The 21,324-nt window shown below is 46.0% G+C and overlaps 1 protein-coding gene across 1 annotated transcript; it reads right to left on the minus strand.

Moving 5' to 3' along the window:
• Positions 1 to 8: 8 nt before the first annotated feature.
• On the minus strand, positions 9 to 18,098 carry LOC129702492 (mucin-19-like; the record flags this gene model as incomplete). The annotated part of the gene is made up of 1 exon (XM_055644219.1): positions 9 to 18,098. A coding segment is annotated over exon 1 (18,090 nt), but the record flags the coding sequence as incomplete, so codon positions are not given.
• Positions 18,099 to 21,324: the final 3,226 nt, after the last annotated feature.

The raw sequence follows: 21,324 nt of genomic DNA on the forward strand, positions 1-21,324 counted from the left end.
GTAGTGGTCTCTCCTGCAGTAGTTAGGGATGTTATTTCTCCTGCAGTAGTTTGGGATGTTATCTCTCCAGCAGGACTTCGGGTCCTGGTCATGCCAGTAGTAGTTTGGGATGTTGTCTCTCCACCAGTAGCGTGGGACATAGTCTCTCCTGTTATACTGGATGTGGTCTCTCCTGTAATAGATTGAGACATTGGCTCTCTTGTTGTACTCTGCAACATTGTCTCCCCAGTAGTACTTGGGGACATCATCTGTCCTGCAGTAGTCTGGAACGAGGTCTCTACTGCAATAGTTTGGGCCGTGGTCTCACCTGTTGCAGTTTGAGGCATTGTCTCTCCTGTAATAGTTGCTGATGTGATCTCTCTTACAACAGTTTCGGATGTGGGCTCTACTGTAGTAGATTGAGACATGGACTCTCCTGATATAGTTTTGGACATGAACTGTTCTGTAGTAGTTTGGGATGTGGTCACTACGGCAGGAGATTGGGACATTATCTCTCCTGTAGTAGTTTCAGATGTGATCTCTCCTGTAGTTGTTTTGGATGTTATCTCTACTGCAGTACTTTGGGCCATAGTCTCTCCTGGAATAGTTTGGGATGTGGTCTCCCCAACAGTAGATTGTGACATGATCTCTCCTGTGGTAGTTTTTAACGTTGTCTCGTCTGAGGTCTCTCCTGCAGTAGTTTGGGCCATGGTTTCTCCTGTAGTAGTTTGGGCCATGGTTGCTCCTATAGTAGCTTTGACCATTGTCTTTCCTGCAGTAATTTTGCTCATCGTCTCCCGAATTGTGGTTTTGGACATCACCTCTCCTCCAGTAGTTTGGGAGATGGTCTGCTCTGCAATAGTTTGGGACGTGGCCTCTCCTATAGTAGTTTTTAATGTCATCTCTCCTTCAGTAGTTTGAGCCATTTTCTCTCCTGCAGTAATTTTGGATGTCATCTCTCCAGCAATAGTTTGTGATTTTGCCTCTGCTGCAGTACTTTTGGCCACGGTTACACCCTCAATAATTTGGGATGTTGTCCCTCCTCCAGTAGCTTGGGCCATGATCTTTCCTGAAATAGTTGTGAACGTGGGCTCTCCTGCAGTAGTTTGAGACATGGTCTCCCCTGTTGTATTTTGGAACATCTCCTCTCTTCCAGTAGTTTGGGATGAGGTCTCAATTGCAGTAGCTTGGACCGTGCTCTCTCCTGCAATATTTCTGGACGTGATCTCTCCTGTAGTAGACTGAGACATTGTCTCTCCTGTTGTACTCGACATGGTTTCTCCAGGAGTAGTTTGGGATGTGGTCTCCCCTGTTGTACTTTGGGACATCATCTCTCCTCTTGTAGTTTGGGACCAGGTCTCTACTGCGGTAGCTTGGGCTGTGATCTCACCTGTTGCAGTTTGGGACATGGTCTCTCCTGTTGTAGTTTGGGACATGGTCTGTTCTGTAGTAGTTTGGGATGTTGTCTCAACTGCAGTAGCATGGGCCGTGGTTTCTTCTGCAATAGTTTGGGACGTGGTCTCATCGGTAGTAGATTGAGACATCGTCTCTTCTGTGTTAGTGTACTTTGTTGTACTTTGGGACATCATCTCTCCTCCAGTAGTTTGGGACATAGTCTGTTCTGCAGTAGTTTTGGACCTGTTCTCTCCTATGGTAGTTTTTAACGTTGTCTCTCCTGCAGTAGTTTGCGACGATGACTGTCCTGTTGCAAGTTGCGATGTGGTTATCCCTTCAGAGGTTGGGGCTGTAGTCTCTCCTGTTGTACTTTGGGACATAGACTCTCCTGCTGTAGTTTGGAATGGCATCTGTCCTGCAATAGTTTGAGATGTAGTCTCTACTGTAGTAGATTGGGACATGGTCTCTCCGGTTGTAGTTTGAGATATGGTCTGTTCTGCAGGAGTTTGGGATGAGGCAAATCCTGCAGTAATTTGGGACATATTCATTCCTGTTGCCATTTGAGACATAGTTTGGGACTTTGTCTCTCCTTCAGTAGTTTGGGACATGACAACTCCTGCGGTAGTTTGGGACAATGTCTGTCCTATTGTACGTTGGGACGTAATCTCTCCTGCTGTAATTTGGGATGTGGTCTCTGTTGTGGTCGATTGGAATGTGGTCACTCTTGTTATAGTTTGGGACATCGTCTCTCCTGAAGTAGTAGGGGTGGCGGTCTCTACTGCCGTGGTCTCACCTGTTGCAGTTTGGGACATTGTCTTCCATGTAGTAGTTTCAGGTGTGATCTCTCCTACAGTAGTTTGAGATGTTGTCTCTCCTCCAGTAGCTTGGGCCATAGTCTCTCCTGCAATAGCTCTGGATGTAGTCTCTCCTGTAATAGATTGAGACATTGTCTCTCCTGCAATAGTTTGGGATGTGGTCCCTCCTCTGGTAGTTTCGGACATTTTCTCTCCTGTTGGAGCTTGGTCTGTAATCTCTCCTGTAGTAGTTTTGGCTGTTGTTCCTCCTGCAGTAGTTTTGGATGTGGTTTCACCTTCAGTGCTTTGGGTTACAATTTGTCCTGATGTAGATTGGGACATGGTCACTCCTTCAGAAGTTGGGGATGTGGCTTCTCCTACAACAGCTTGGGATATGATCTCTCCTGCAGTAGTTTGGGACATCATGTCTTCTGTAGTACTTACGGATGTCATCTTTCCTGCAATAGTTTGGAATGTTGGCTTTACAGCAGTACTTTGGGTCATGGATACACCTGCAGCATTTTGGAATGTTGTCTCTATTGCAGTAGCTTTGGCCATAGTCTCTCCTCCAATAGTTTGGGACGAGGTCTGTACTACTGTAGTTTGGGCCTTGATCTCACCTGTTGCAGTTTGGGACATGGTCTCTCCTGTCATAGTTTGGGACATGGTGTGTTCTGCAGTAGTTTGAGATGTGGTCTCTCCTGCAGTAGTTTGGGATGTTGTCTCAATAGTAGTAGCATTGGCTGTGGTCTCTCCTGCAATAATTTGGGACGTGGTCTCATCAGTAGTAGATTGAGACATTGTCTCTTCGGTGGTAGTGTACTTTGCTGTACTTTGGGACATCATCTCTCCTCCAGTAGTTTGGGACATAGTCTGTTCTGCTGCAGTTTGGGACGTGATCTCTCCTATGGTAGTTTTTAACGTGGTCTCGCCTGCAGTAGTTTGGGCTGTGTTCTCGACTGTTGGTGTTTGGGACAAAGTCCCTCCTAATGTAGTTTGAGTCGTGGTCTCTCCTGCAGTAATTTGGGATGTGGTCTCTCCTGTAGTTGATTGGGACATCGTCTCTCCTGCAGTCGTTTGGGCTATTGCCCCTCCTGTTGTACTTTGGGATGTGGTTTCTGCTAGTTTAGATTGTGACATCATCTCTCCTGTTGTAGTCTGGGACATGGGCTCTCCTATTGTAGTTTTTAACGTGGTCTCTCCTGCAGTAATTTGGGACGTTGTCTCTCCTGCAGTAGTTTCAGCTGTTGTCTCTCCTGCAGTGATTTGGGACATCATCCGTCCTGTTACAGTTTGAGACATGGTCTCTTCTGTAATAATTTGGAATGTTGTTTTTCCTTCAATAGTTTGTGACACTATCTCTCCTGCATTAGTTTGCGACGATGACTGTCCTGTTGTAAGCTGGGATGTGGTCTCCCCTTCTGAGATGTGGGCCGTGGTCTCTCCTGTTGTACTTTGGGACATTGACTTTCCTGCTGTAGTCTGGGATGTCATCTCTCCTGCAGTAGTTTGGGATGTGGTCTCTACTGTAGTAGATTGGGACATGGTCTGTTCCGCAAAAGTTTGAGATGAGGTCAATTCTGTAGTAGTTTGGGACATCGTCTCGCCTGTATTAGTTTTGGATGTGATCTCTCCTGTAGTAGTTTGGAATGATGTCTGTCCTGTTGTACGTTGGGATGTGGTCTCTCCTACAGTAGTTTGGGCCGTTGTTTCTCCTGCAGTAGTTTCAGCTTGTGTCTCTCCAGCAGTGATTTGGGACATTGTCTGTCCTGTTACAGTTTGAGACATGGTCTCTTCTGTGATAGCTTGGGGCATTGTCTCTCCTTCTGTAGTTTGTAACATTAGCACTCCTGCTGTAGTTTGGAGGGGTGACAGTCCTGTTGTAAGTTGGGATGTGGTCCCCCCTTCAGAGGTTTGGGCTGTAGTCTCTCCTGTTGTACTTTGGGACATAGACTCTCCTGCTGTAGTTTGGGGCGTCATCTCTCCTGCAGTACTTTGGGATGTGGCCTCTACTCTTTTAGATTGGGACATGGTCTCTCCATTTGTAGTTTGAGACGTGGTCTGTTCTGCTGAAGTTTGGAATGTGGTCACTCCTGCAGTAGTCTGGGACACCGTCTCTCCTGTTCTACTATGGGACATGGTTTCTCCTGTAGTAATTTGGGATGTGTTCTTTCCTATGGAAGTGGTGGATGTGGATTCTCCGTCAGTACTTTGCAATATGATTATTCCTATTGTAGATTGGGACATGATCTCTCCTTCAGTAGTTATGGATGTTGTTTCTCCTGCAGTAGTTTGAGACATGGATTCTCCTGTGTTAGTTTTTGACACTGTCTCTCCTGCAGTATTTTGGGCCGTGATCTCTCCTGTTGTACTTTGGGCTGTGGTCTCCCCTGTTCGAGTTTGGGACATTGTCTCTCTTGTAGTGGTTTTGGATGTGATCTCTCCTGCTGTTATTTGAAGTGTTGTTTCTCCTGCAGTTCTTTGGGCCGTAGTCTCTCCTGCAATAGTTTGGGCCATTGTCTTTCCTGTTGTACTTTGAGACGTGGTCTCTACTGTGGTTGTTTGGGATGTGGTCTTTTCTGTGGATGTGGGCTGTGACATCGTCTCTCCTGTTGTAGTTTGGGACATGATCTCTCCTGTAATTTGGGATAATGACTGTCCTGTTGTATGATGGGATGTGATCACTCCAGCAGTAGTTTGGGATGTTGGCTCTATTGCAGTAGTTTGGGTCGTGGTCACTCCTGCAGTAGTTTGGGATGCTGTCTCTCCTGTGGTAGTTTTGGATAATCCTGTGGATTCTTCACTACTTTCGGATATGATTTTCTCTTTTGTTGATTGGGACATGGTCTCTCCTTCAGTAGATAGGGATCTGGTTTTTCCTATTGTAGTTTGCGACATGATTTCTTCTGCGTTAGATTTTGACATAGTCTCTCCTGTAGTCGTTTGGGACACGGTCTCTCCTGCAATAGTTTGGGACATAGTCTCTCCCATTGTACTTTGAGATATTGTATCTTCTTCTGTAGTTTGGGACATCATAACCCCTGCAGTAAGTTGGGGTGTTGTTTCTCCTGTAGTAGATTGGGACATGGTCACACCTGTTGATGTTTGGGACATGGTCTGTTCTACAGTAGTTTGGGATGTGGTCTCTTCTGATGTAGTTTGAGACATGATCTCTCCTGTAGTAGATTGAGACATTGTCTCTTCTGTTGTACTCTGGGACGTCATCTCTCGCACTGTAATTTGGGACATTATCTCACCTGCAGTAGACTGAGACATGGTCTCACTTGTAGTTTGAGGCATCATCATGCCTGCAATAGTTTGTGTAATGATCTCTCCTGTGGTAGTTTGGGATATGATTTTTCCTGATGTGGATTGGGACATGGGCTCTCCTTCAGTAGTTAGGGATGTGGTTTTTCCTGGAGTAGTTTGGGACATGGTTTCTCCAACAATAGTTTGTGAGGTGATCTTTCCTGTGGTAGTTTTTGACATTGTCTTTCCTGCAGGAGTTTGGGCTGTGGTTCCTCCTGTTGTAGTTTGGGACTTGATCTCTTCTGCAATAGTTTGGGATATGTTCACTTCTGATGTAGCCTTGGACATGATCTCTTCTACAGTTGTTTGGGCTGTCGTCTCCCTTGTTGTACTTCGAGATGTAGTCTCTCCAGCTGTAGTTTGGGACATTGTCATCTCTGCAGTAGTTTGGGGTGTGGTCTCTCCTGTTGTAATTTGGGATGTTGTCTCTCTTGATGTAGCTTGGGACATCATCTCTCCTGCAATAGTTTGGGATGTTGCGTTTCCTGCGGTACTTTGTGTCGTGGTGACTCCTGCCGTAGTTTGCGATGCAGTCTCTCCTGCAGTAGTTTGGGCCATAGTCTCCCCAACAATTGTTTGGGGTGTGGTCTCTACTGCAGTCGCTGGGGACATGGTCTGTCCTGCAGTAGACTGTGACATTATCTCTCCTGTTGTAGATTGGGACATGATCTCTCCTGCAGTAATTTGGGATGATGTCTGTCCTGTTGTATGTTGGGACGAGATCACTCCTGAGGTCGTTTTTGATGTCCTCTCTGCTGCAGTAGTTTGGTCCATGGTCTCACCTGCAGAAGATTGGGATGTGGTTTCTCCTGCAGCAGTTTGGGACGTGATTTCACCTTCAGTAGTTTGAGACATTTTTCCTGATGTAGATAGGGACATGGTCTCTCCTTCAGTAGTTGGGGTCGTGGTCTCACCTGTTGGAGTTTGTGATGTTGTCTCTCCTGTAGCGGTTTCAGATGTGATCCTTGCTGTAATAGTTTGCGATATAATCCCTCCTGTTGTACTTTGTGACATGCTCTCCCCTGCTGTAGTTTGGGGCATCAACTCGCCTGCAGTAGACTGGGACATTGTCTCTCCTGTTGGAGTTGGGGACATGATCTTTCCTTCACTAGTTTGGGCCGTGGTCTCTCCCACAGTAGTTTGGAATGCGGTCCCTCTTGTGGTAGATTGGGACATTGTTTCTCCTGTTGTAATTTGGGACATGATCTCACCTGTTGTAGTTTGGGAAATGGTCACTTCGGCAGAAGTTTCAGATGTGGTTTCCTCTGCAATAGTTTGGGCCGTGGACTCTCCTGTTGTACTTTGGGACGTTGTCGCTCCTACAGTAGTTTGGGACAATGTCTGTCCTATTGTAGTTTTGGATGTAGTCTCTCTGGCAGGAGAATGGGACATGGTCTCTCCTGCAGTAGTTTGTGTCATGATCTCTCCTGTGGGAGGTTTTGATGTTGTCTTGTTTATTGTAGTTTCGGACATGATCTCTCCTTTGGTAGTTTGGGCCGTGGTGTCACCTGCAGTGGATTGGGACATGAGATCTCCTGCAGTAGTTTGGGATATGGTCCTTCCTGTGGTAGTCTCAGTTTCAGACATGATCACTCCTGTGGTAATTTGCGATGTTGTCTGTTCTATTGTACTTTGGGGTCTGGTCTCTCTTGCAGTAGTTAGGGAAGTGGTCTCATCTGTTCTAGTTTGGGACGTGATCTCTTCAGCAGTATTTTGGGCGATGATCTCTTCTATGGTAGTTTGGAACGATGTCTGTCCTGTTGTACGTTGGGGCCTGGTCTCTCCTGCAGTCGTTTGGGAAGTGGTCTCCTCTGTTGTAGTTTGGGACGTAATCTTCCCTGTGGTAGTTTGGGACATTAATACCCCGTCAGTACTTTGGGATATGATCTTTCCAGTTATAGATTGGGATATGGTCTCTCCTTCAATAGTTTGGGTCATGCCTTCTTCTGTAGTAGTAGTTTGTGACCTGATCTTTCCTATAGTAGATTGAAGCATCATCTCTCCAGCAATAGTTTGGGATGTGGTTTCTTCTGTTGCAGTTTGGGACATGACTTCATCTGTGGTAGATTGGGATGTTGTCTCTCCTTCAGTTGCGTGGGTGATGGCCTCTCCTGCAGTAGATTGGGACGTAGTTTCACCTTCTCTAGTTAGAGACATGACTTGTCCTGTTGTAGATTGGGACATGATCTCTCCTTCAGTAGTTAGGGATATGGTTTCTCCTGAAGTAGTTTGGGATGTTGTCCCTCCTGCCCTAACTTGGGATATAGTCTCTCCCACAGTTGATTGGGACATGTCCTGTTCTGCAGTAGTTTGGGATGTGATCACTCCTGCATTTGTTTGGGCTGTGGTCTCACCTGGTGTACTTTGGAATATCGTCTCTCCTGTTGTAGTTTGGGACATGGTATCTCCTGTGGTAGTTTTGAATGTGAAATCTCCTTGAGTACTTAAGGATATAATTTTTCGAGTTGTAGGTTGGGATATATATTGGGACATCGCCTCTCCTGCAGTAGTTTGAGATGTTGTCTCTACTGCAGTAGCTTGGGCCGTAGTCTCTCCTGCAATAGTTTGAGACATGGTCTCTATTGTAGTAGATTGAGACATTGTATCTCCAGTTGTACTCTGGGACATCATCTCTCCTGCAGTTGTTTGGGCTGTAGTCTCTCCTGTTGTAGTTTGGGATGTGGTCCCTCCTGTAATAGTTTGAGACATGGTCTCTCCTGCTGTAGTTTGGAACATCTGTCCTGTTGTACTTTGGGATGTGGTCTCTCCTGCAATAATTTGGGATGTGGTCTGTTTGTATGCAGTTTGGGACATGATCTCTCCTGTGGTAGTTTTGAACTTTGTCTCTCCTGCAGTAGTCTGGGCTATTGTCTCTCCTGCTGTGGTTTCATACATGGACTCTCCTGCAGCAGTTTGGGACGTGGTTTCACCTTCAATAGTTTGAGACATGATTTTTCCTGTTGTAGATTGAGACATTGTCACTCCTCTAGTATTTTCGGATGTGGTCTCTCCAGCAGTACTTTGGGCTGTGGTCTCCCCTGCAATAGTTTGGGATATACTCTGTCCTACTGTCGTTTGAGACTTCATCTCCCCTGCAATAAACTGGGTCATTGTCTCTCCTGTTGTAGTCGGAGACACAATCGTTCCTACAGACGTTTGGGCCATTGTCTCTCTTGCAGTAGCTTGGGATGTGTTCCCTCCTGTTGTAGACTGGGATATCATCTCTCCTTTTGTAGTTTGGGATGTATTCCCTCTGGTTGTAGTTTGCAACATGGTCTCTCCTGCAGAAGTTTCAAATGTGGTCGCTTCTTCAATAGTTTGGGACATAGTCTCTCCTGAAGCAGTTTGGGCCATGTTTTGTCCTGCAGTAGATTGTGATATGGTCTCTCCTGTTGTAATTTCAGACATGATCTCTCCAACGATAGCTTGGACCGTGGTCTCTCCTGCTGTGGATTGGGACATGAACGATCCTTCAGTAGTTAGGGATATGGTCTCTCCTGCAGTAGTTTTTGCCTTGGTTTCTGCAGTAGATTCGGACATCGTCTGCCCTGTTGCAGTTTGGGACATGATCTCTTCTGTGGTAGGTTGTATTGTTGTCTCTCCTATTCTACTTTGGGACAGAGTCTCTCCTGCAGTAGTTTGAGTTGTGGATTCTCCGTCAGTGCTTTGAGATTTGATTTTTCCTGTTGTTGATTGAGACATAGTCTCTCCTTCAATATTTAAGGATGCAGTCTCCCCCACAGTAGATGGGAAATTGATCTCTCCTATGGTAGTTTTTGATGTTATCTCTTCTGCAGTAGTTTGGGCCGTGGTCTCTCCTGTTGTACTTTGGGACATACTCTCTCCTGTTGTCATTCGGGACATTATCTCCCCTGCAGTAGACAGGGACATCTTCTCTCCCATTGTAATTGGGGACATGATCTTTCTTGTAGTTGTTTGGGCCGTGGTATCTCCTGCAGTAGTTTGGGACGTGACCTTTCCTGTAGTAGATTGGGACAATCTCTCTCCTGTTGTAGTTTGGGACATTGTCTCTTCTGCAGCAGTTTTGGGCATGGTCTTTCCTGAAGTAGTTTGTGTTGTGGTCTCTCCTGCACTATTTTGTGCCATGGTCTCTCCTCCAGTAGATGGGGACATGATCTCTCCTGCAGTAATTTGGGAAGATGTCTGTCCTGTTGTACTTTGGGCTGTTATCCCTGTGGGTGTGTTTGTTGTAGTTGTCTCAGCTGCCGTGGTTGTTGAACTCTCAGATAATGTCATTGTCGAGGTGGTCTCAGTTTGTGGCACTCTTGAGCTGGTCCCACTTGGTGTAGCTTTTGGGTTGGTCTCACCTGAAGTAGTTGTTGGGGTGGTTTCTGCTGGTGTAACTCTTGAAGCAGTCTCTGCTGGTATCTCCATTGGGGTGGTTTCAGCTACTGTCATTGATGTGGTGGTCGCACTTGGTGTAGATGTTGAGGTTGTTGATAAGGTGCTCTCAGCTGCTGTCGCTGTTGACCTGGTCTCACCTGATGCACTTGTTGAAGTGGTCTCACCTGGTGTAACTGTTGAGAAAGTCTTTGTTGCTGTTGAGGTGATCTCCGCTGGTATCGATGTTGAGCTGGTCTTAACTGGTAGAGTTGTGTAGGTGGTGTCTGTGAGAGTGGTTGTTGAAGTGATCTCAGCTGGTGGTTCTGTTGAGCTTGTCTCAGCTGGTGCTGCTGTTGGAGTGGTCTCAACTAGTATAGTTGTGGAGATGGTCTTTGCCAATGTAGTTGTTGAAGTGGCCTGTGCTGCTGTTGCTTCTGAGGTAGTGTCAGATGATGTCAGTGTAGGAGTGGTCACTGCTGGTGCAGTTGTTGTTCTGGTCTCAGCTAGTTTTGGGATGGCCTCTGCTAGTTTTGGGATGGTCTCTGCTGGTGCAGCAATTGAGATGGTCTCAACTGGTGTTGCTTCTGAGGTAGTCTCAGCAGGTGTGGTGGCCTCAGCTGATGTCACTGTCTCTGCTGATATCGCTGTTGGGGTGGTCTCAGCTACTGTCATTGAGATGGTCGAACTCAGTGTAGTTATTCGACTCTTCCCACCAGGTATGGATGTTGCATTTGTCTCACCTGGGGTAATTGATGAAGTGGTCTCAGATGATTTAGCTGTTGTGAATACCTCAACTGCTGTCGTTGTTGACCTGCTCTCACCTGGTGTACTTGTTGAAGTGGTCTTACCTGGTGTAACTGTTGAGGTGGTCTCAGCTTCTGTCGCTGTTAAGGTAGTCTCAACTCGTGTTACTGAAGAGGTGGTCTCTTCTGAGGTCATTGTTATGGTGGTCTCAGCTGGTGTAATTGTTGATGTAGTCTCAGCTGATGTCGCTATTGAACCGATCTCAGCTGGAATCGTTCTTGAGCTGGTCTCATCTGGTGCTGCTGTTGGATTGGTCTCAACGTGTGTAGCTGTGGAAGTTGTCTCTGTGCGTGTAGTTGATGAAGTGGTCCCAGATGTTGTGGCTGTAGGAGTGGTCACAGCTGGTGTAGTTGTGCTGGTCTTGAGCAGTGTCACTGTTGGGATGGGTGTATCTGGTGTTGTTGTTGAGATGGTCTCAGATGGTCTCACTGTTGATGTAGTCTCACTTGTTCTCTCTCTTGAGTTGGTCTCACCTGGTGTTATGGATGAAGATGCCTTAACTGGTGCGGCTATAGGAGTGGTCTCAGCCGGTGAAGTTGTTGAATTGACTTTTGTCAGTGACGTTTTTGAGGTGATCTCAGATGGCTTCACTGTAAGAGTGGTCACAGCTGGTGTAGTTTCACTAGTCTCATCTTGTATCGCTGTTAAGAAGGTTTTCGTTGTTAAGTTGGTCTGATCTGGCTTAGTTGTTGAGGTGGCCTCAGCTAATGTAATTATTGAGGTGGTCTCACCTTGTGTAATTCTTGAGGTTGTCTCTGCAGTTGTTGACGTGGTCTCAACTGGTGTAGTGCTTGAGCTGGCCTCAGTTGGTGTTGGTGACCTGCTGTCAAATGGAGTTGCTGTAGAGATAGTCTTAGCTGGTGACATTGTTGAAGTTGTCTCAGCTGCTATAACATTGAAGGTGGTCTCATCTGGTGTCACTGTTGAGATGGTCTCAGCTGCCGATGCTATTAAGGTTGTCTCAGCTGATGCAGCAGTTGTGATGGTCTCATCTTGTGTCACTGTTGCAATGGTTTCAGCTGCTGAAGCTGTTGTTATGGAGTCAGCTGGTGTAATAATTGAGCTGGTCTCAGCTGGTGTCGCTGTTGATCTGGTCCCTCTTGGTGTAGCTGTTGGGTTCATGCCATCTGGAGTAGTTGTTGGGATGGTCTCAGCTGATATCGCTGCTGAGGTGGTCTCAGCAGGTGTCACTGGTGAGGTGGTCTCAGCCAGACTCACAGTTGAAGCTGTCTCTGCTGTTATCTCTCTTGGGGTGGTTACAGGTGGAGTCATTGTGGAGATGGTCACACTTGGGGTAGTTGTTGAGCTCGTCCCACCAGGTGTAGATATTGAGGTTCCCTCGCCTGGAGAAATTGACGAGGTGATCTCAGCTGACATAGATGTTGAGAATACCTTAGCCACTGTCGCTGTTGACCTGGTCTCACCTGCTGTACTTGTTGAAGTGGACTCACCTGGTGTAACTGTTGAGGTGTTCTCAGCCTCTGTCGTTGTTGCGGTGATCTGCGCTGGTCTCTCTATTGAGGTGGTCTCAACTGGTGTTGTGGGTGTAGATGCCTCAGCTGGTGTTGCGGTTGGATTGGTTTCAACTGGTGTAGTTATGGAGGTAGTCTCTGGGGGCCTGGTTGTCACAGTGGTCTCAGCTGGTGCCGCTGTTGGAGTGGTCTCAACTATAGATGTGAAGATGGTCTTTGCCGAAGTAGTTATTGAAGGGGCCTGTGTTGGTGTTGCTTTTGAGATGGTCTCAGATCGTGTCACTGTAGGAGTGGTCACAGCCGGCATTGCTGTTGTGCTGGACTCCACTTGCGATGCTCTTGTGGTGGTCTCAGCTGGTGCATTTGCTGAGGAGGCCTCAGCTGATGATACTATTGAAGTGGTCTCAGCTGATGTTACTGTTGAGGTGATCTCATCTGGTGTTACTTTTGAGATAGTCTCTGTTAGTGTAGTAGTTGAGGTAGTCTCAGCTGGTGTTACTTTTGAGATGGTCTCAGTTTGTGCAGCTGTTGTAATAGTTTCACCTAGTGTAGCTGTTGAGGTGGTTTCAGCTGGTGTTTTTGTCGATGTGTCTTGGGATACTTTTGAGGTTCTCTCAGCTGGTGTCAGCATTGAGGTGGTCTCAAATGATGTTGCTGTTGAGATAGTCTCTGCAGATGCGGTTGTTGAGGTGGCCTCAACTAGCATTGTTGTTGTCCTGCTGTTAAATGGAGTAGTTGTTGAGATGGTCTTAGCTGGTGTCATTGTTGAGCTAGTCTCTGCTGGTGTCACTGTAGATGTGGTCTCAGCTGGGATCACTGTTGAGAAGGTCTCATCTGTTGAGGTGGTCGCAGCCTGTATTGCTGCTGAGGTGGTCTCAGCTGTTGTTACTGCTGAAGTAGCCTCAGCTAGTACAGTTGTTAAAGTGGTCTCTACTGGTGTTGCTGTTGTGGTGATATCAACTGGCGTATTTGCTGAGGAGGTCACACCAGGCATAGTTGTTGAGATGGTCTCAGCTTGTGTAGTCGTTAAGGTGCTCTCAGCTGGTGTTACTGTCGATGTTATGTCTTGGGTTACTGTTGAGCTTCTCTCAGATGGTGTCAGCATTGATGTGGTCTCAAATGATGTTGCTGTTGAGATAGTCTCTGCAGGTGCATTTGTTGAAGTGGTCTCTGATAATGTCGCTGTGGAGGTGATGTCTGCTTGGGTTAGGGTTGAGCTGGTCTCAGCTGGTGTTGCTTCTAAGGTGGTCAGATCTGGATTAGTTGAGGTGGCCTCAGCTAGTGTGATTGGTGAGGAGGTCTCACCTGGTTTAGTTCTTGAAGTAGTCTCAGCTTGTGTGGTTGTTGATGTGGTCCCAACTGGTGTAGTAGCTGAGCTGGCCTCAACTAGCATTGTTGTTGACCAGCTGTTAAATGGAGTTGCTGTTGAGATGGTCTTAGTTGGTGCCATTGTTGATGTGGTCTCAGCTGCTATAGTGTTGAAGGTGGTCTCATCTGGTGGCACTGTTGAGATGATCTTAACTGGTAATGCCATTAAGGTGGTCTCAGCAGGTGCAACAGTTGTAGTGGTCTCAGCAAATGTTACTGTTGCAATGGTTTCAGATGGTAAAGCTGTTGATGTGGAAGTGGTGCCAACAAATGTCATTGTTGTGTTGGTCTCAGCAGGTGTGGATGCTGAGGTGAGCTCTATTGGTGTTGAGTCGGTCGCATTTGGTAACACTGTTGAGGTGGTCTTACCGGCTGTAGTTCTTGAAATTTTCTCAGCTCGTGTATTTGTTGATGTGGTCTCCAATGGTGTGTTGTCTGAGCGGGCCTCAACTAGCGTTGATGTTGGCCTGCTGTTAAATGGAGTTTCTGTTGAGATGGTGTCAGCTGATGCAGCAGTTACAGTGGTCTCATCTGGTGTCGCTCTTGAGGTTGTCTCAGCTGGTGTTGCTGTTGTGATGTTCTCAGCTGGCGATGCTATTAAGGTGGTCTCAGCTGATGCAGCAGTTGTGGTGGTCTCAGCTGATGCAGCAGTTGTGGTGGTCTCAGTGGCTGCTGCTGTTGAGGTAGTCTCATCCAGTGTCACTGTTGCAATGGTTTTCACTGGTGAAGCTGTGGATGTGTAGTCCACTGATGTAATAGTTGAGATGGGCTCAGCTCGTTTTGCTGCTGAGCTGGTATCAGCTGGTGTTGCCGTTACAGTGGTCTCTGCTTGTGTTGCTGCTGAGGTGGTCACAGCTGGTGTCGCAGTTGGAGTGATCTTATCAGATGTAGCTGTTGGGGTGGTCTCACTTGGTGTAGTTTTTGAGATAGTCTCCCCTTGAGTCACTGTTGGGTTGGTCTCATCAGATGTCGCAGTTGAGCTGGTCCCAGTGGGTGTTATTGTTAAATTGGTTTCATCTGGTGTTGCTATTGGGGTGCTGTCAACTAGTGCCTCTATTGAAGTGGTCTCAGCTGGTGTTGCTGTTGTGCCACTCTCAGCCAGTGTCAATGTTGAGGTGGTCTCAGCCGGTGTCACTTTTGAGGTGGTTTCAGCTGGTTTTGACTTGTTTTCAACCTGCGTAGTTGTTGAGATGGTTTCAATTGCTGTGGTAGTTAAGGTGGTCTCAGCCTGTATCGCTGCTGAGGTGGTCTCAGCTGTTGTTATTGCTGAAGTTGCCTCAGCTAGTACAGCTGTTGAGGTGGTCCCTACTGGTGTTGCTGTTGTGGTGATATCAGCGGGCGCACTTGCTGAGGTAGTCTCACCTGGCGTAGTTCTTGAGGTTGTCTCAGCTTGCGTAGATGTTGAGATGCTCTCAGCTAGTGTCGTAGTTGAGCTGGTCTCAGCTGGTGTTACTGTTGATGTTGTGTCTTTGGTTACTGTTAATGTTCTCTCAGCTGGTGTCAGCATTGATGTGGTCTCAAACGATGTCGCTGTTGAGATAGTCTCTGCGGGTGTGGTTGTTGAAGTGGTCTCTGATAGTGTGGCTGTTGAGATGATGTCTGCCTGTGTTACGGTTGAGGTGGGCTCAGCCGATGTCGCTTTTAAGGAGGTCTGATCTGGATTATTTGTTAAGGTGGACTCACTCGTTGTGGTTCTTGAGGTTGTCTCAGCTTGTGTGGCTGTTGATATGGTCTCAACTGGTGTAGTAGCTGAGCTGACCTCAACTAGCGTTGTTGTTGACCAGCTGTTAAATGGAGTTGCTGTTGAGATGGTCTTAGCTGGTGTCATTGTTGATGTGGTCTCAGCTGCTATAGTGTTGAAGGTGGTCTCATCTGGTGTCACTGTTGAGATGGTCTTAGCTGGTGATGCCATTAAGGTGGTCTCAGCTGGTGCAGCAGTTGTAGTGGTCTCAGCTGGTGTTACTGTTGCAATGGTTTCAGATGGTAAAGCTGTCACTGTTGAGGTTGTTTCAACTGGTGTTGCTGTTGAGAAGTTCTCGGCTGGTGTTTCCATTGAGCTGGTCTCAGCTGATATTAATGTTGAGGTGGTATCAGCTGTTGATGCGGTCTCAGCTTGTGTAGTGTTGGATTTGGTATCATCTTGTATTGCTGTTGAATTGGGCTCAGCTGGTGTAGTTGTTGAGATTGTCTCTGGTGTCACGGTTGAGCTGATCTCTGCTTGCGCTGCTGTTGTGGTGGATTCTGTTAATGCTGCTGTCGATGTGGTCTCCGCAGGCATCACTGCTGAAGTGGTCTGATCTGGTGTAGTTGTTGTGATGACCTCCCCTGGTGCCACTGTTGAGGAGGACTCAAGTGATGTTACTGTTTTGATGGTCTCAGCAGATATCAATGTAGATGTTGTCTCAGCTGGTGTAGCCTTAGATGTGGTCTCACCTGGTGTCGCTCTGGAAGTGATCTCAGCTGATATCGCTGTTTGGGCTGTCTCAGCTCGTGTTACAGTTGAGAAGGTCTCAGCTGGTGTTATTGTATTTGAGGTGGTTTCCATTGGTGTCGTTGCTGGGTTGGTCTCAGCTGGTGTCGTTATTGAGGTGGCAACGGCTAGCATTGCTGTTGGGGTGGTCTCATGTGGTGTAATTGTTGAGGTGGTCTGTGCTGGTGTTGCTGTAGGAGTTGTCTCAGCTGGTATTGTTGTTGGGGTTGTCTCAGCGACTGTTGTTTTTGAGCTGGTCTCACCTGCTGCCATTGTTAATGTGGTCAGAGCTGGTGTTACTGTTGAGACTGTCACACCTGGTGTAATTGTTAACATGGTCTTAGCTGGTATAGATGTTGACGTGGTCTCAGCCAATAAAAACAGTGAGGTGGTCTCAGCTGCTGTCTCTGTTGAGGCTGTCACGTCTAGTATAGTTGTTGCAGTGGTCTCAACTGTTGTAGTGGTTAATGTGTTCTCAGATGCCAATATTGCAGAGGTGGTCTCAGCAGTTGTTGTTGTTGATGATGTGCCAGCGGTTGTCATTGAGGTGGCCTCAGTAGTTGTTGCTACTGTTGAGGTGCTCTTAACTGGTACAGCTGTTGAGGCCGTCTGAACTCGTGTAACTGTGATCTCAGTTATTGGAGTTGCAGGGGTTGTCACAACTGGTGAAGAAGTAGTGGTACTTTTAGTAGAGGTTCCTGTTGGTATGGTCTCAGCTAACATAGTTGTTGTCATCTCAGCTTGTGCAGTTGATGAAGTGGTCTCAGCTGGTTTGGTTGTTGTAGTGGGCCTACCTAATGTCACTGGTGAGGTCGTCTCAGCAGAATTTCCTGCTGAGCTGGTCTCAGTCTGTGTCCCTATTGAAGTGATCTCGCCTTCTTTAGCAGTTGAGGTGGACATAGGTACTAGTGGTGACATGATGGTTGAGGTGGTCTCAACGGCTGTTATTTTCGTGCTGGTCTCGCTTGTTGTAGTTGTTGATGTTATCTCAACTGATGTACCTGCCAATTTTGTCTTACCTGTTGTTAAAGTTGGCATGGTCTTTGCTGGTGTAGTTATAGCTATTGTCTGATTTGGTGTAGTTACTGAGGTGACCTCTGCTGGTTTATGCATTGTAGTGGGCACAGCCAGCGTAGTTATTGAGGAGGATTCAAATGGTGTAGTTGTCGATGTAGTCTCACCTGCTGGAGGAATTGAGGTGGTCTCACCTGGTGCAGATGTTACGAATGTTGAGATCATCTCAACTGGTGTCGGCGTTGATGTGGTCTCAAGAGGTGTACCTGCTGAGGTGGTCTCAGCTGGTGCAAACGTTGAGGAGGCCACAGCCATTGTCACTGTTGAGATGGTCACAGCTGGTTTAGACATTGAGGTGTGCTCTGCTGGTGTAGTTGCTTTTGTGGTCTCAGAGGATGTTGTTGCGAAGATGGTTTCAGCTGGTGTCATTATTGTGGTGGTCTCACCTGGTGTGGTTGTTGATCTTCTCACACCTGGTGTAATAGTTGAGCTGGTCTCTTTTTGTGTAATGGTTGAGGTAGTCTCAGCTTCTGTTGTCAAGGTGGTCTCAGCTGATGTCACTGTTGATGTTGTCTCAGCTCCTCTCACTGTTGCAGTGGCTTCATTTTGTAAAGTTATTGAGATGGTCTCAGCTGGTACAGCCCTTGTGGTGGTCTCTGCTTGTGAAGCTGGTGAGATGGTCTCTGATGGCAATTTTGCTGAGATGGTCTCAGCTGACGTAGCTATTGAGGTGGTCTCAGCTTGTGCTGTTGTTGAGGTGGTCTGAGCTGGTGTAGTTGTCAGGATGGTCACAGCTGATGTACCTGTTAAGGTAGTCTCAGCTGGTATACCTGTTGAGGTGGTGACATGCGGTTCAGTTATTGATGTGGTCTCAGCGATTGCTAAGGTTATCTGATCTTGCGTATTTGTTGCGCTGGTCTTCCCTGGAGTAGGTAAGGTTTCAGGTGCTGTAGGCGTTGAGGTTGTTTCATCTGGTATAGGTATTGATATAGTCGAACTTGGTGTAATTGTTGATATGGCCGGAAGTAGTGAGGTTCCTGAGGTGTTCACAGCTGATGTAATTGTTGAGGTTATCTCAATATGTGTATGTGTTGAGATTGTCTCAGCTGGCGTAGTGATGGTTGTTTCAGATGATGTAATTGTTGACATTCTCTCAACTGGTCTCATTGTTGAGTTGGTCTCAACTGGTATCGGGGTTGTGGTTATAACCTGTGTACCTGTTAAGGTAGTGTCAGGTTTTGTGGTGCGGATCATCTTAGCCGATGTACTTGTTAATGCGGTTTCAGATGGCGTAGTTGCTGAGGTTGTCTTTGCCAATGTATCTGTTAACCTTCTCCCAGTTGGCGTAGTTATTGTGTTATCTAGTATTGTTGTCTTTGTGGTCTCATTTGGTGTTGTCATCTCTGCTGGAGTAACTCTTGAGGCGGTCACAGGCTGTGTATCTGTCTTAACTGGTTTTGTTGTTGTGCTGGACTCACCTGGTATAGCCTTTGAGGTTGTCTCAGCTAGTGTTGTTGATGACAAGATCTCAGACGATGCATTTGGCAAGGTGTTCTCCGGTGGTCTAGTTGTTGAATTTCTAGCTGTAGTTTTTATTTGTGATGTGTTTTCTGCAGTGATCGTTTGTTTTTTCATATGTGTGGTTACGTTTTCGGTTGTTGCTTGACTGTCTGTGCTGGAAAAACCCGCCGTGACATAAGTTGACGTATAATTTGCTCTTGTGTCTGCATCTAAATTGCAAGAAGAAATATATCATATTTATCTGAATAATTTTGGAATTACTTTTATGTCTTTAGCACAATCTCTTTGCATAATGTTGCCCACCTTCTTGTCTTTGTGATAGAATATTTTTTAGTTTGAACGTTGTGATTTTGTCTGTGGCTTCGTCTGGTACTTAATCTAACCTTTGTTTAAATTGTGCATTGTTGCGGTAACATTACTGTTTTTAAATGGCTGTAAAGACAGCTCGTCAGCTTACCTTTCAGTAGATTAAAGTAGGCAGTTATCATAGAACATCGAACAGTGGTTGTGCTGAACATAATGCCAAGTTAAACTTATCTGCCTGCACATAACCTCTATTCTTCCAGTTATAACATTTTATTTCAAGAGCTACTGCAAAGCTATCAGTTCAATAATTTCTGTGTAAATTTTGCTTTGTGATGAAATGTGATCTCTGAATTAACACCAAAATACAAGAACATTTTAGTAGATCAGACGGCATCTACAGAGAGAGACAAGTAAATAATTCAGACCCATGGCATTTGCACATATTCTCCGATCTTAAAAGTGTTAACTCACTTTCTCCCTCTCCACAGATAGCATCTGAGTACTTCCACCATTTTATGTTTTTATTTCTAGTCCCCATATCTGTTTGGACCCTATTTGCTCCTGTCTGCTGCTTTCCACAACTTCCCTAATGTGTACTGATCATGGTTCATTCTTGTGGCTAGCAGTTCACTGCTGTACCTCTGTGACGTTAGGCAATACCTGGCACACAGAATGAAAATATACTCATTGCATACGGAAATCCAGCACGTGGATATCCTAGATATTTCCTGCTGCGATTCCTCGAATGGTATAGCATTATGATTAAGTGGGTGGAGACACAGGGAGCTGCAGATGTTGGAATTTTGATGAAGTTGATGGAGTTGTGCCCAGAGGTCAAGAATATTAATGTAGATTTATTTATGAGGTTAAATTCTACCACAAGGCAGTCGGGGAAATTAGAACAGCACAACACAGGAACAAACACTTTGACCCACAGTATCTGTACCAAACTAATTATTTCAACCTGCACATCGTCCACGTCACTCTATCCCTGCATACCCATGTGTCTATCTAAAAGGCACTTAAATGCCACTATCGTATCTGCTTCCACACACCAACCTAGCAGCACATTCTAGGCACTAACCATCTCAGTGTAAAAAAATTTGCACCATTCATCGCCTTTAAATTATCCCTCTCTCATTTTAAAGCTATGCCCCCTAGTATTGGACATTGTCACTCTGGGAAAAAACATACAGATGTTTTATTCCATCTATGCCTTTTATAATTTTATAAACTTCTATCAGGTCTCTCCCTAGCCTCCGGCGCACCAAAGAAAATAATCCAATTTTGCCCGACCTTATAGTAAATACCTTCTAATCCATGCAACATGCTGGTAAAGCTTCACTGCACCCACTACAAAGCTTGCACCTACTTCCACTAATGGGGCGGCCAGAACTGCAAACTATAAGGCTGCACATAATAAACTCAAGATCAAGCAGGCGAAAAAAGCTAGAGATATAAAAAGTAGTGGTCTCTGTGAAACTACCAGGTTGTCAGAAATGCAACTTAATCACATTCACTCGTTTCCTTTAGGAAGGAAATCTACCATTTCAAGATGGTCTGAACTATATGTGACAGGCAGGCCAACCAAATGTTGAAACTTAACCGCCCTGAAGATGTAGAAACAAGGAACTGCAGATGTTGGTTTACAAACAATGACACAAAGTGCTAGAGTAATTCAGCAGGACATGCAGTATCTCTGAAGAACTAGGATAAGTGATGTTTTGGGTTGGAATCCTTCTTCAGAAGAGTCTGAAGAAGGGTCCTGACCCAAAGCATCCATGTTCTCCATAGATTCTGCCTGACTTAAGAGGGCGGCACAGTGGTGCAGAAGTGGAGTTGCTGCCTTACGGCTCTAGAGACCCAGGTCAAATCCTGACTACGGGTGCTGTCTGTATGGAATTTGTACATTCTCCCTGTGACCATGTAGTTTATTTCATAGGATTTGTTTCTATCATAGAATCATAGTCATGGAGTCATAGAGTGATACAGTGTGGAAAAAGGCCCTTCGGCCCAACGTGCCCACACCGACCAACATGTCCCAGCTACACTAGTCCCACCTGCATGTGTTTGGTCTATATCCCTCCAAACCTGTCCTATCCATATACCTGTCAAACTGTTTCCTAAATGTTGGGATAGTCCCTGCCTCAACTACCTCCTCTGGCAGCTTGTTCCATACACCCACCACCTTTTGCGTGAAAAAGTTACCCCTCAGATTCCTACTACATTTCTTCCCCTTCACCTTAAACCTATGTCCTCTGGTCCTCGATTCACCTACTCTGGGCAAGAGACTCTGTGCATCTACCCGATCTATTCCTCTCATGATTTTATACATTAAAATCACTACTTTATCAAATAAAAGTATTGTTGTAAAATAAAAATTTGATGAAGGATTGAGTTGTAGCAGTCTTAGAACATGGAACGAGAACAGACCCTTCAGTCCACAGAGGCATGATGCCAATTTAATGAATTTAATAATTACTAGACGTGGCAAATGTTGGCATACCTTGTGCATAGTATGCAAAACAAAGAATTTCACAGTATCAAT

The sequence above is a fragment of the Leucoraja erinacea genome, chromosome 13 (assembly GCF_028641065.1).
Source record: "Leucoraja erinacea ecotype New England chromosome 13, Leri_hhj_1, whole genome shotgun sequence".
Classification (NCBI taxonomy): domain Eukaryota; kingdom Metazoa; phylum Chordata; class Chondrichthyes; order Rajiformes; family Rajidae; genus Leucoraja; species Leucoraja erinaceus.